The sequence below is a fragment of the Ammospiza nelsoni genome, chromosome 20, assembly GCF_027579445.1.
Source record: "Ammospiza nelsoni isolate bAmmNel1 chromosome 20, bAmmNel1.pri, whole genome shotgun sequence".
Lineage (NCBI taxonomy): Eukaryota > Metazoa > Chordata > Aves > Passeriformes > Passerellidae > Ammospiza > Ammospiza nelsoni.
Genome location: NC_080652.1, coordinates 11,033,413 through 11,048,718, shown reverse-complemented (window position 1 = coordinate 11,048,718; position 15,306 = coordinate 11,033,413). Strand labels below are relative to the sequence as shown.

The window sequence follows — 15,306 nt, the reverse complement described above, 5'->3', positions numbered from 1 at the left end:
AAGTCTCCCAGGAAATGGTGGGAAAAGGGCAGAAGGCAGCAGGAGCCCCAAGGGAAGAGGGAGGCCAAAGGCAGAGCTGCTGTGCCCCCCCAGCAACCCTTCCCCCTCGGGGGAGGCTGCACTGGAGCTCCAGGGCTGTCCCAGGGTGACTCTGCCAACTGCTGCTCCCAGCACTCGCCCAGGGGCTCTCCTCTCACACCCAGCAGATCTTCCCAGATCCTGGAAATTTAGCCACTGACTATGGACTGAATGGGGAACTTGTTCGACAGCCTTTGGCCTAGTGCCTCATGGCTCTGCTGGCAAAGAAAACAAATCTGTTAATAAGATATTTTAACTGTGACAACAAGGAGGAGGAGAACTTCCCAAACATTCATTTATGATAATTACAGAATAATGATGGCAAAAACCAGGTAAAACATAGAGAGAAGGTTGAGAGTGCTAACAAACATGATATAACACATCTGTTCTCACAAGGGATGTATGTCTAAAGATTAACATGTCAAAGAAAATATAAAAGCAGGTGGTAACAGCTTAACTAAAGCTGGTTTGCAGCAATACAAGTATTCCTAAGAGCAACATAAAAGAAGAACAAGTACTTGAAACATTTTCTCAAACCCAAATCCCCATTGCAAAGGAAGTCAATAGACTTCCTTGAATGTCTTCAGAGTGGCAGACAGGCGATGTGAATAGTGAACCCAACAGTAATTAAATGTCCCCATCAATCATGGGCTGGGTAAATCAACCCTGCAAATAACACACGTGTCCCACCAGATCACAGACACTTCCCTCTGCAGCAGTGACCAGAAACTCAGGGCATGGCTGGGGTATTTAAAATGCCACCAGCCACTTGGGTTCAGGTCTGGAAGCAACCCATGGGTGTGCAAAACTGCAAGGGGAGTAAAAAAGTGTTTCTAACCCAGCTGTGCTCACCCACTGCCTCAGGCCTGCCTAATCCTGGAAGTCTGCAGCACCTCCAGGACAGACACATCCTTACCTTAATCATCTGAGAGAGATCCCCAGCATCAGCCAGCTCCAGGACAATGTTGAGTTCATTGTCTTCAATGAAAGAATCCAAATACTTAATTATGTTGGGGTGGTTCAGTTGCTGCAGAGGGAGGGAATGCAAGAGGAGCAGTTACAAGGTGGTCAGGACAACTCCAGGCACAGCACCTGCACCTCCTGTGAGCCACAAGGGCACCCACAGCCTGGGCCAAACTGCTCCAGACAAAACCCTGGGACAAACAGCATCTCCCACAGGCACAGCACCCTGGAGGTGTCCTTGGCAAAGAGCAATTCCACCCAAACAGAGTGAAACAACCTCTTCTATTGCAAACTTACAAAACATTTGAAAGCAATGTCCTGAAGGATGCCTTCCTAAGCAACAACCAATTTCCCTCCCCCCCCATTAAATGGAAACAAACCCCCAGATGTTGGTTACAGTACTCAAGGTCTTTTGCCCCTTAAAAGAACAGCTCAAATTAAACTTTGGAGGAGGACAAAACCACACAAATTGTACATGTCAGTATCTGATTAGTTATGCTGGCTTTTTCACTAATTCCCCTCTTTCATTTCAGTATAGCTCATTCCTACATTCACAACTGATGCTTGAATTTATTTTTTTCCTAGAACCCAAAAATACCACAGATCCTCTTTCTGAACGTAAACCTCAGCATTATTTTCCTCCTTAATATTGAGCAACTGGCTCATGTTTATCCTTCCCTACAGCCTACAGACTCAGGCTACAACTGCATGAATTTGAACAGAAATCCCCAAAATCACAGGCACAGAAGTAATTATTTAATACTTTTAGAATGAAATTTGACTTGCTAAACTAAATTTTTAGCCCTTTGCAGTCTGTTACATTTACTAAAAATAGGTATTTGAAGTGCAACACATCCATGTTTTTAACCAACAATTTAAAATAAGCTACTAAGGCATCAAAATCACTACTTGTTTTAATCACTTAAACACACTCTGGTTTCAGAGCCTTTATCTAAATTATCATTTTCCATATATGATATTTATACACACACATATATGATATGCACAGCCAAAACTGCTTTCTCCTTTACTATGTAAGCTTTATTTGCCAACCTGAAAACAATTTTTTCCACAAAACAAAACAAACAAAAAACAAGACCCCAAGAAAAGAAAAATAAAAAAAAAATAAAAAAGTTATTATAAAAATTCTTACCTTCAAGAGGTCAATTTCTTTAATGCAATCTTGCCTTGCCTTGGCATCCATCATTTCAAAAATCTTCAAACACAAAAGCATAGAAGATAAAAATGAAACAACAAAAAAAAAGTACTTTATACTTCTTTATACTTTAACAAGCAGTTGGTGTTTCCTTCCCCAGTTTGTACATCCTCTGATGTAATGAGTATTCACACAATCCCCAGATCAAAGAAAGATCAATGTTTTCTTTATTTTGAAACCACCACAGGGATAACATTGGGGTAAAAACTAATTTTAAAACCCATAGGCAATATTCTAACCAGCACAAAAAAGAAAGATACAAGTTTGTGAATTTGCTGCTGTGATTTTCATTGGTTTAATTATTATCAATTCCATATAGTAAATAAAAGACAAAATGTTTACTTTTCTCTTTTAAACAGATACAGCTTCCACTGATTTCTCTGTAATAATTAACAATAACTTTGAGCATTAATATGCATTCTGCAATGATCAGTAAATCACTGGATATGGGAGTTTCGAGGATTTGTTGAAGGATTAAAGGGAAATTTCTTCAAACAAAATGCTGTTCTCAATACTGTCCAATACTTTCAGCCAAGTTTAAAAAAATCTACACTTCTGACATCCAAGTTCTCACAAATTCTTCTCCAACTCCACCAGCAAGCCCCAGTCTTTTTTCCTTCCATGTTCCTGTGGCTCAGCTGTGTTGGGATGGCAGCTCCTCATGGCACCAGCACAGCCACAGGTCCTCGCTGTCTCACACATTAATAACTATTTGGTGAGCCCTCTTCCCAAAGTAAAAGGTGAAATTTGAAATAAATATGAAATAGCAGCAGTGCTGTGCAATCCTGACGTGGACACAGGAAGCCCCTGAGGGGTGATGAGGGACCAGACCCTGCAGGGCAGAGCTGGCAGCCCTGGCTCACCAGCCCTGGATGGTTCCCATCCCACCCCAAAGCAGGGGCTGCAGGAAATGCTCACCTGCACCTTCTTCAGAGCCACAGGTTTCCTGTCCAGCAGACAAGTAGCTCTGTAAACCTCGCTGAACTGGCCTCGGCCGATCTTTTTCTCAATCTGAAAATCTGCCAAGGTGCAGCGATACGGGTACGACGTTAAATGTCTCTGTCAAAGGAAAGGCAGTCAGGGACCCCAGAGAGCCACTCGGCCCCTCCTGCTCCCCTGCTCGTGGCCAAGGGCTCAGCCTTGGCCCTGGGAGTGGAGAACATCCCACCACAAACACACCGACTCCTGGCACATGTAGCAGCAACACGGGCTGGAGGAAGCCAAAGGACTCCTTTACAAAAGGAGTTAGAGTCTTGCCTTCCGTGTAAGTAACTAATTAATCCCCAACTGCTCTGGCTCGTTCCACAGCCTCCCACCAGCTCTGCCTGCCTGTGTCAGCAGGGAGATGCAGCCCAGCAGCCCCAGGTAAACAGGCAGGCAGGCAGGGAGGCCCAGCCTGACGAGGAGCGGGGACTCCACGGATCCCAGGGCTCCTGGGAGCCCCGCTCGGCTCCTCTGGCACAGCACGGCTGCCAAACAGTCCTTAAAAAAGAAATTATCAAAATTAATTACTCCAAGTTAGCACACGTGCCAAGTAGAACACTTTGAGTTTCAGCATCTTGAGCCACTTCAGAGTTTGCACCAAAACCCCCAAAAAGAGAAGTTCCCAGCACAGGGGGTGGGGAAGGGCTGCCCAGGGATGAGGCAGGCTGCAGCCCAGCCATGCCCAGCACAAGTGTCCTGGGAGGGCTGCAGGCATAAGGAATGACCATTGCTAGCACTGCCATTTCCTAATGCAGCAGGACAGGGCTGGAACTGGCATCTGAAATGCAGGAAAAGCTTTCAGCCCAGTGTTAGGACCTGCAGCTATTTCTGAAGGCAAGTCCCACAGAAAGAGGAAGGTCATTTCTCCACATGCTCCTTTCAAGCAGTTCAGGCCATGGTTCACTTTAGGAACCCTCCTGTCTCCCCTGCACTCTGGAACAAGTCACCAGCTATTAACTGCAGTCAAAGCAAAAGCTTTTCTAACTTGCAGTCACCATTCACAATAGAAGCAGCACTTCTAACAGCGTTTTATGAGGCAACTACTACAAAACTTTATTTTTCAGAAAGAAATTCACACCGAAATCAAGGACAGTTTCCACTCACCTTTCCTAAATCATTAAAGTGTGCGTTTACACCAAGAGTGCTTACATGTAAATTAATATTTCAAACACGAGCTGAGAAATATCTACCAACTCCTGAACTTGAAAGCATAAACAAATGTTAGGCAAGTGTGAGGGGAATGTGCCCCAGCCCCTTGGCCTCGGAGAGCCCCAGAGCCTGCTGGTGCTGGGGGTGATGCTGCCCATGCCTGGACACCTCTGCTGATGTGTTCTGGCACCTCCAGGACTGCAGCTGCACATTTACATATGCAATGACCTAGATTTGCATGGGCTATCACAACCTATCAGACCTAATTAAAGTAACGGAGCTTTCAGAGAGGGCAGGAGATGTTCGATTGTGGAACAAACCAGGAATCATCCTCAGGTGAGCCCAAAGAGCACCAGAAAGCTCCCTCTGATCTCAGGCCACATTCCCTTCTTGCTGTAGCTGAAGGCTGGCAGGAAACTCTGCTGAGCAGCACTGCAAGGACACCCAGAGCACTGGGACCCAGCTGCCTCCCCAGGCACACACTGCATCAGTTCAGGACTCCTCACATGGGGCTCTCCACTGCTTTCTAGTTCTTCCACAACTCACCACCATCATTTTTCAGAAAGCTGGCAAAGAACCAATCCCTATTCATTCAAACCCATGATCTTTATTTCTGCAAACCTCAGAGTTTCATGTACAGATATCAATTGTGTGCAGTAAGACACCACCGTCATCTTCTAACTTGTCCATTAAAAATACATTTTCTCATTCTTAGGACAGATTTAGGCTCGGGTTTCCATAACTGCAGTAAAATCAAGCCCCTGCCTCTACAGATCAGGTGTCAAGGTCAACAATGGAGCTTGAATTAAAAAAAAAAAAAAACAAACCCAAACCTAAATGAGCCAAGAAAAGGGAAGAAAAAAACCAACCAAGCAAAAGGAACCCCAACCCTGGACAGTACAAAAACTGGGCTGTTTGCACAGTTCTGTTCCCAGGGCAGCTGTAGGAAGGGCACAGTCTGGGAAGAACTTGTTTTCAGACAAAGGCTGTTCTCTTCATGCACACAAGGAAGTCTCATTCTTCTCCTACTCCATGAAAAAAAAGCGCCAAAGAATTCCTCATGCAAATAAAAAACTCATTCATTTTGAAGAAGAAATGCAGAGATCATTCCAAGAACAAGCTCTTCTGGACATCTCCTCTGGCACACATGTGCTCTGTGAGATGGAACCAGTGGTGCCAGAGTAGAAATTCCAAAGCTGGCAAAAGCAGGCAAGGGCAGCCCTTGTCAGAACGTCAGGAGGAATCCTGCCAGGGCTTTCAGCCTCCAATTTTGAGGTGTTTCAAGATCGTCTGCAGAACAGAATTTGTAAGGTTTCTAAGGACAGGCAGGTAGGATGCCTATACACCCTGAACACATTTGTTGTGTTTTATTTTTCTTCAGGAGTAGTTGTCCAGAATTTGTGTTTTGGGATGGGGAATAAGAAAAAACTCTTCTGTAGAAAGACTTTCCATCTCCAGAACAATTACTGCTTGGCCAATACATTTGCCTCTTTGTAATGACTTAAGATCCAGGGAAAAGCTGACCAGCCCCAAGAGAACTGTGGGAGCAGCTGTGCCTGCAGCCTCTGAGCCCTTGTTTTGGGCCAAGGAGCACCCTGAGAGTGAAAGCAAAATATCTCAAATATTGCAGAGCCAGGCCTGTCCCCTGCTCCCCCAGAGGCACAGGGAGCCCAAGGGCTGAGAAAGGGGATTGCTCACTGCTAATTGGCACAATACAGAAACCAGTGCTAATGTTAATTAATAATCAAGTCAGTTGTTTTACTGCTGATTGGCATGAGGACAACAGGCACCAGTCAGCCCTGCACAAAGGGCTGCAGGCATTTAGAGTATTTGTAATCAACCTAAAAACTGTTAGGATTAGTTAACCAACAGTTAAAAAGTCAGACAGTCCAATCTTCAGATGCCAATAAAAGCATCTTTCCTGTAGAGCCATGAAATGAAATATTCTTTAGAAGAGTAAAAACATACTCGCCCAATTAATTTTCTGAAATCTCATTAAAAAATTTAGCCCGACTAAGTCATACACTTCTGACCTGAATTTTAATTATCTTTACGCTGGATATAAGGTTTTTTCTGATATTTGCAATGCATCATTAATTTTAAAGGAACGGTTTCCTTGCTTCTAAAGTGCATACTTCATCTGAGTGACATTTACTATAACTAATTTCACCTTTAAAAGACATCTGCAGTGGTACTGGGGGAGCTCCAGCCCCTCCTGCAGAACGTGCACACACCATAAGCAATGATTTACTATCAACATCAGTATTTCAAACCCTTTTAGGATGTCCAAAATTATACAGCTGCCTCCATTCAATAATGCCTACCTGAAAAGAATTTTGCATACTTTAAGGCTGAAATTCCAGTGTGAATTTATGAGAACACAGTAGAACAGATTGATTAAAGAAGGAACTTCTAAGCTTGCAAGAGATGAGGAAACTTTTAAAATATGGATTATCCTTCAAACAGGTAGCCAAGTAATTATTGAAGAATACATCAGGTTTTTCAATTTGAGCTTCAAAATTAGACTACACAGTCATAAAATATCCTTCACCTGACATGTTAGCTGGAATTAAAGTCTGCTGAAGAACTTGGCTTAAGTTTCAAAGTTTCAGCATCCCTGTCAGCATGATTGGGATCTATCCTGATATCCAGATATTCTTGGCCTATCTAGACATTTGTACTACTACGCCACAAGGGAAGAGAAAAATACCAGCTTGGAAACAGTAGGACAAGGTGACATTCACAAAGAAATTAAAATTACCACAGAAATAATCTCTTAACAGCTCTGCTGCTAAAATGTGAGTATATAAAAGAGCTATTTAAAAGTGAGTTACTGTGTTTATTTAGTATGAAAACTAAGTGAAAAATTACAACTCTATATTTTTATATCACTGATTTACTCCTAAATAATTTTTATTGCTTACTGTTACTTAGTGTTTACACACTAAGTAATCTGGAGACTTAAATAATTAACACCTTCATTCTGGAACATTACTAGAAAATGTTCTCCCTCTTGCTAATGAACTTCCTTGGGGTATTTCTGGGCAGGTATGAGAGCCAAAAGCCAAAACTGTCATTTTATTGGACATTTTAAAAAAATGTTTGTATTACAGATAACTTCTAAGTATCCAGCATTACTCAAAGGTTTCATCTTATTAGCTAAACTACAGCAGTTAAAGACAGAAAAGCCTGACTCATATTCTGTACTGATGAGCTATAAAGCAGAAACAACACCTCTGTCAGAACTGACAAAAAAAGCAGCTTTAGGAAGCAGCATAATTACAGGAGAAGCTTCTGGGAGAGGAGTTGCTGCTCGGGACTTTTGGGGGCTGGCACAGTAGTTTGTAAGGAAGGGGCTGCAAGGAAGAGAAGGCTGTTCCATACAAAGCTCCCTCCTCATCCAAGGCTCTAAGAACTCATGTTCTGTTTTTTTCTGCTTAAGTTTTTATCTCTGCCATTAATGACATTTCTCATAAGACCAGTTTGGTTAATTTTATCTTCCCAAACCTCCCCCCCACAAGCCATTACACAGCATGTCTGCATTACTCAGACTTTTCAGAAGAAAGAAAGGATCTAAGTTCAGATTATCCAGGTAAAAAGTATCAGAGATTTGAAAAAGTGTATATAAATATATTCCTGAAAAATGGAAAAACAGAAATATGTCATCAGCAACCCTATCATGCCACCAATGGAAGGCTTCTAAACACTGCCTTTTCTATATGCATTTTTCCAGTTCCTTGGTAGACTGTATATTTTTGTTATTCAGGTCTTTTTATGTTATTTTGACAGCAAAACCAAAGGCAGTCTTCCTGCAATTCTAATTCCAAATTAGACCATTCTCAGAACAGTTTACTAGAGCCCTCCATTAACAGGACTTGGGTATTACCAGAGTTGAGGGGAGGTTTCACTGAACAATGACCATACAGCAAAATGAGCCCACTCAGCATCAGCATCACAGCAGAACACAGATTATTAGCTACTAATTACACTTAACTATGTCATTACAAATTCTAACATGTGCTCCAAGATGCCATGAATGTATCTGCTGCACAGGAACACTTCCTAATCTTGTTCATGAAATAATTACAGGGGCACTATCCTGCCAAATGAGGCAGTAATTAACCCTAATTGCTCAAAATGCAACTGGCTAATTCTAGGAGATTAATCAAGGGGATTCAATTATTATTAAATGACTTAATATGACAAATTGCTACATTAGGAGAGGGGGCTTTGCTCCACACCATGGTACTTTCCCAGCAGCGCATTCAGAGTGTGCACAGAACTCCCCCTCAGCAGAGGCTGTGCTGGGCACTGGCAGAGCTTTCCCAAGGAAAGTGGGATTGATCTCCTGCTTGGGGACCCTGCTCAGCCCTGCTCTGCTCAGGGACCCTGCTCACCTCTGCAGTGGGAACAACAAAGGCTCACCAGCCCTCCCCATGGTCACATCCCACCACTGCTGCAATTCTCTTCTTTCTGACAGCTTTCCATGCTGCTTTTGGTTCATTCCTTAATACGACACAGGGGCAAAACTGAATTGCTCTGATCAACAGAAAACAGGCTGAAAAGTCAAGCAGCCAGAATTCACAAAATCCAAGTTTCATGATTACACAGACTGTGGGTTAATCCTGGTTTTAGCTCCCTTCTGCAGAAAGGCAGGAAGAGAGAGGAGCTGCTACAGTGAAACTTCATTATAGTGTGGACAAAACACATTGCAGGATGAGTTCCAGAGACTCGCAGGGAGCCTACAGCTCCATGGAGAATGAGCTTTTTCTTTTATCTGGTAATTACTTCTCTGGCACTTACTATAAAAAGAGATAAAATACATTTATTCACTTACACAATAATCTATTTTACTTTGGCCTTTTCTTCAAAGAGTCAAAGACATGAGAAAGCCAACTCAGTATGTTTTCATAAGATGATTTAAAAACACTAGCTTTAAGTAAAATTCAAACTATTTCCTCTTTCTCTTATTATAATCAAAAAGTGGGTTCAGGAAACTGTCTGTCTGGTAGAATCCCAAACTGGATATTCCCTAAAACTGCTACAACTGCACTAAAAACAAAAGGAGGGGGACAAAAGCAGCTAAATGCTAAGAAATCAGGAGACCTTTATGGAACGAAGATAAGAAAAGACAGAGGGAGAGGGATCAGAGACACCCGCACTTACCTGAGGATCATGCTGGAATTCCTGCCCTGGCAGCTTGCACAGAGGGTTGTTCTGGTCCCCTAGATGGTGAGGATGGTTGTGCTGCCCTTCCATGGTATCATACCAAACTCTGCCTCTCAGCTCTGCTGAGGCAAAAGAAAGGGGAGAGGTTTCAGGCCAGCCCAACACAGCAATGGGAAATGAGAGTCTGATCCCCTTCAAAAATGGTACCAGAAGCTGCAGAAGCTGTAAAGAGCTGCCCAAGAGGCAGCTGAGGCATTCCAGTGCTGGAGCCACACTGTGATCCCAGATTAACTGATCCTCAGGGACAGGGCTGTGCACACACTTCAGGAACACCGTGGGCAACAGTGATGGGGCAGCTGTGGGACACCTCCCCTGCCTGCAGAGAAAGAATGAATGTACCCAGATTTTCCAGCCCTTCTGGGAAATAAAACCCCTACTTGAACCATTTGTGTTCAAGCCTGATTCGGGGACAAACTCTGCTAATTCTGTCAGCTGCTCAGGGAAGCAGGACTGGATCACAGCACTCCCTGCTCCACACCAGCTCTGGGGCCAGGCTCTGGCCCCGAGCAAAGTCAGGCCCCAAAACACAGTCACAGCACTTAGAGAACACGCACAATAAATACACCCAGAAAAGGCCATTCACAGGTTTTGGCCATCCCTTACCCACACCCTGCCATTCCCAGTTGCATCTTTCCTGTCCTTGGCACTGACTGAAGCCTAATGGAGAAAAGGGAAGATTTAGTGGCCAACACAAGCATTTGCAGAAACTTATTTCAAGAGTTTTGGCAAGTATTCACTCAGTGAAAGAACACAACCTGACCTCATTAGTGTATTAATAGTGCATGCCTGGCACTTGGTCAATGACTAAGTCTTAGTTTAAAATACAAAGGTATTTTAAATATTTGTGGGAGTGGGGGAGAAAATATGATGAAGAAGAATTTCTGCAGCAAGTAGTGCTCAATTCTTTTAACAGTTGTCTGTGAAATAAACCCTTAGCTCTGGCAGATCTTTCCCAACACCAGCTACCATAACACAGGGGGAAAGCAGAGAGAGGCTCTTCTCATGTCTCAAGCAAATGAACCTTCACTCTGACAAAAGAGCTGCAGCTCCTGCTACATTACACAGGTGAACACACGGATTGCTCTCAATAAAAAACAGTTTTTCAAAGTCAGTACCATGAACTCCAGTGGGGGAAGGAGAATCACTGCTAGTATGAAGAAATTTGCTTTAAGATCTTTTCAGTCTCAAGCATCTGTAGGTTTATTAGTAACCACGTGAAGATACCTAGATAAAACTGTCTCAATACTAACACTAAAGTGCCCTATGAAATTCCTACCTTATGTTATACTGCTGGAACTATCTTAATTATTTTATTATTCAAGATCTGGAGAAAGGTTTACTTGAAGGGAGAGCCACACGTTCTCGCTCTTCCAAGCCCACACACACAGAGCAAAGCCTGGTTCCAACACAGGAACCTGGACAGGGCACATTCCCAGCACAGACACATCCAGGCAGTGCCACTGAAGTGTCTGCAGCCTGACACTGATCAAACTGGGCATCCACTGTGTCCTGCCTTCTGAAGGACTAACACTCAAAAACAGGGGAGGCATTTACTGATTTATCTCTGGACATGGGAACCTGAACGGCCTGACCACAGCCCAGTCTGGGCAGTCCCCAGGGGCCCTAAGGAAACTCGAGGAGCAATCTTTGCTGTGAGGCAGCACCAGGGCAGGGCCAGGGCAGGAGCTGCACTCGGGCACTGCTCGTTTGAAGTGCTGCAGCTGGAAGCAGAGGAAGGAGCAAGAACAAAATAGCAGCTTTGAAAAGAGATCCAGCAGAGCTCACATGACAGCACGGAGCCCGCTGACACCTCGGGACAGCGTGTCCTGCCCAGGCTGTCAGCTTGGCTATTCCAGGCTTTGGCACTGCACAGGGACAGGGAAGGGGAATCCCCGGGAAGGGGCTGCACAGAGGATCTTCAAATAGCTGCCAACAACACACAGGCACTGCACTGCAGCAGCAAAGGTACAAGGTACACTCTGAACACTGGCCCGTTTTTACTTGGCACTGTCTTAGCTCTGCACTTTCCCTTTTATTCCTGCTTCCAAATTTCCTACAGAGTTCTGCAGTATCACACATTTTAACACTGAGTCTTGACTATGACTGTAAACCAAAACATCTTTAAATTGTGTGAAGCATCACATGGCTTTCCAGAAAGTGAATAAAAGAACAGGATCATCATTAACATCACAAGAAAGATGGCCACAACCCACATGGGATGAACAGCTCCTTCTCCCACACTACTGTCACCTTACTCTGTACAGTTATTACTCCATGCAGCAGCACTCACAGGTGACCTGGGTTTTTTCCGAATACAGGGAAAACAAAAACTCTCTTGTGCAGTCAGCTCCCCTGTCACATCCCCAGCTGCAATTCCTCTCTGCATACCAGTGTCCATACACCTAATCAGTAGAGAGCAAAACACAAAATCCCATCAAACCCCTGATACCTTGCAGGTACCTGACAGGTGGGATTCTCAGGGCAGAACAGCCCAGGGCACTTGGTAGCAAAGGCCAGGATCATTAGTTACAAGACACTCATTAAGGAGCAGAACCTCATCAGCATCCTGGCACTCAGTCCCAGCCGCCCCGGTGCCCCGGGTGCTCCTGGTGAAGCAGCTGTGCCCAGTCTGATCGGGTATCACCATGTGTCTCAGGATGCCTCCAACTCAACTGCAGGCCAAATTATTTGCTCCCAGATGTATAATCAACATGACAGGACCTCTTGAGCAGGCAGCAAAGCAGCAGCTTGTGCTCAGTGTTACAACTGCTTTCTGTACCAGCACTTTTCACCTTCCTGCAAGACACAGCAGCTGCTCTGTGTGCCCTGTGCTCAGCCCTGCTGCTGCCCATCACACACACACATAGATACACACACACAGAACTGAGAGTTAAAGCACAGATATGTCACACACACAAATCTGCTTCCCCCTCAGTCACTGTATGCCTCTCTTCTCCTCCTACACAGGGACTTGTGGGGGAGCCAAGCAGGTCTGTTGGGGCACCTTGCATAAAACAAACAGAAACAAACAGCAAGTCATATATGGTTCCAGAAATCCACAAGCTGATTAAAACCAGTCAAGTACACGACTTAACCTAATGCACAAATGTCCATCTTTTACCACACATGGGGAGTGTGGTAGGGCAGCAGGGCACACCCACCAGGCCCCCAGGCAGCTGTGATACCCACAGGGATGGGAGTACCATCCCTGGGTTTCCACTGCCATGGCAGCCAGGCTGGGATACCCAGAGGGATGCGCTGCCATGGCAGCCAGGCTGGGATACCCAGAGGGATGGGAGTACCATCCCTGGGTACCCACTGCCCTGGGAGCCAGGCTGGGATACCCACAGGGATGCACTGCCATGGCAGCCAGGCTGCCACTCCTCCTGGAGCCACTGTGCTGCTCACTGCAGGCTCCCCAAAGGCTGCAGCAATGCAAACTGTTTTACAGAATAAACACAACCACATCAGCACCACTTTCTTCCTCTCTACTGCCCAATAATATTCTTCCTCTTCCTTGCTCATAAAATAAATCTGCCAGGATACTCTATGAGATTACCTATATATTTAAATGATGATCTGGCCTTATGATTACATTATCGCTGTGGTTCAGGGTAGGTGCTCTGGGGAAGGCAGCCCAATCCTAGGAAAATATTATTTTCTAGTGACTTTTATTGTCTATTACTTTACACCATTTCTGTCACAGCTATGATGCCTGGTAGGAATAGTTCACAACAGAAATATCTTTGTCGTTAGTATTCTCATTGCAATTTAGTCAGATCAACCTTTAAATCTCATCCATCATACTGAAGAGCTTTGGCAAAGCGAGCACAGTAATATATGCTTCCATGCAAAACCTAATTACAGGCTAGGTTAAAAAGCCTACCCTGTTCCTTCTGCAGTGCAAGGTGACAGGAAATCCTGAGCATCCCTTGGTTTCTCACTCTCCCTTTTTGCCGGTGAAGTGCGTAACCCGTTCATTACAGCAGACTGATTCTGTCTGGCACATGACAAACTTACTTGAACCTAACAATTAAACTTCTGACAGCGTTTCCAAAAGCAGAGAGTATTTACTGTAAATGCCTGACAATTTTTTTCCTCTCTGCTCATCTCTCTCAACAGTCACCTTATGATGACTGGAAATTACCATAAGCAAATAGCAGTCTAACATCCAAAAACCCCTCATGTAAATGTGAAATACACACCTGCCAACACTGAAAAAAAAAATGAATATGAATGTTAAACAAAACAAGACGAGGAATGGCACTGAAACGCTTGAGGAGAGAACACTGCAAGAGCACAGTTAGAGAATGTGATTCAGTAAAAAAGTGCCCAGCAAGAGCTGCCTGAGGAGGCTGGTGGTCATGCACGGCCACCCTGCCCTGTGAGAGGGACTGGAGCCTCTCTCACCAACAGCTCTGGCTGCACTGAGGGAATTCAAGCAAAAACTGTTAAACAGAGTCCAGTAAATCACCCAGAAACAGCTTCTGAATTTCAGGCCCAGCATCACGATGAAACTGCATCTCTAGAGTCACACACACAAACATTACAGTGTGAGTTACCTGCAATCTGTAACCCCCTGGGAAGGATGAGGGTCCTTGTAACAAACTGACCACTGAAGAGAAGATGGTGGTTTAGTCACACCTCACATTTCAGAGGGTTGGATTTACCCTGAGAGCAGATGCAGATGGGTTTCTGCTAAGACTTTGTGCAAACCAGATTTTCAACAGCCAGTAAGGGATGGGCTCCTCAAAGACCCCAAATCCCCTAACTGAGAATGTTTCCGTGAAATGGCTGAAAAGCCCTGGAGCTTTTTCATACCCTGTCAACAACTGATACTCATTAAACAAATGCTGTGACAGACACCATAATTCACTGTTCCATACCTAGAAGCAAAATGACATTAAGTCAACTATTTAAAGCTACGCAGAGTCATCTCTCTGTGGATGTCAATAAAACAAATGCTTCCTGCCAATAATTAACTGCATGAAACATCCCACTCTGTTTCAAATCACTACCTACACCCAGCTCAGGTCTGTATTCCCATTCTAAGCAAGCAACATTGTAACTTCAAATACTCTGTCTTCTGGTTTGGGGGAAAATCTAGTACAGTGGCTGGAAAATAGCGAGGTTGGGCAGAGTGTGCTTGGCTGGATCACTGTGTTTGAGGATGCCACTTGAGCTAATACAACACTTTTGAGAGAACATTTCAAGTGCCCATCTCTCACCAGGTAGGCAGGCAGCTGACTTCTAATTTTAGTTTTAAGTTTTAAAAGTTTTAGCAGAATTACGGGTTGGGTTTGTTTGGTCAGTTTTTTCCTGTGTTGTAGTACCAGCTCCCTAGAATTTGGTCCTGAACCAAAAACCATAATTGTCTAAGTCTTCTGGACATATTTCAGATGCTCTGCAGATCCATCCATTCCAAGGGATGGTTTCACAGGGCTCCTATTAAACAGCTCCAGGATCAGTTCCAAGAGCACTTGGTGATTCATATTTTAAGGTAAATGTTCCTTCTCACCAGCTTAACTGGACTATTCCCACCCCTTCTTCCACTGCACTCAATTTCCTAGTAAACACTACATGTAAATATTTATGTGTGATGTTTGTGTAGGATGTAAACATCAAATACATATTCACATCCAAAAGTCAGGATGGATAGCAGTCAGCAGCATTTAAAGGGACAATAC

General features: G+C 44.2%; 1 protein-coding gene across 2 annotated transcripts in view; it reads right to left on the bottom strand.

Moving 5' to 3' along the window:
- The window catches only part of NEK6 (NIMA related kinase 6), a 101,995-nt gene that overhangs the window by 18,181 nt on the left and 68,508 nt on the right, over positions 1-15,306 (bottom strand). For both annotated transcript variants that reach the window (XM_059486217.1, XM_059486216.1), the window contains exons 2-5: positions 9,557-9,678; positions 3,176-3,316; positions 2,195-2,257; positions 995-1,105 (exon numbers count right to left, since the gene is read on the bottom strand). In XM_059486217.1, coding sequence (XP_059342200.1) covers positions 995-1,105; positions 2,195-2,257; positions 3,176-3,316; positions 9,557-9,649 — 408 coding nt within the window. In that variant the 5' untranslated portion in view covers positions 9,650-9,678. The remainder of the gene's footprint in view (positions 1-994; positions 1,106-2,194; positions 2,258-3,175; positions 3,317-9,556; positions 9,679-15,306) is intronic.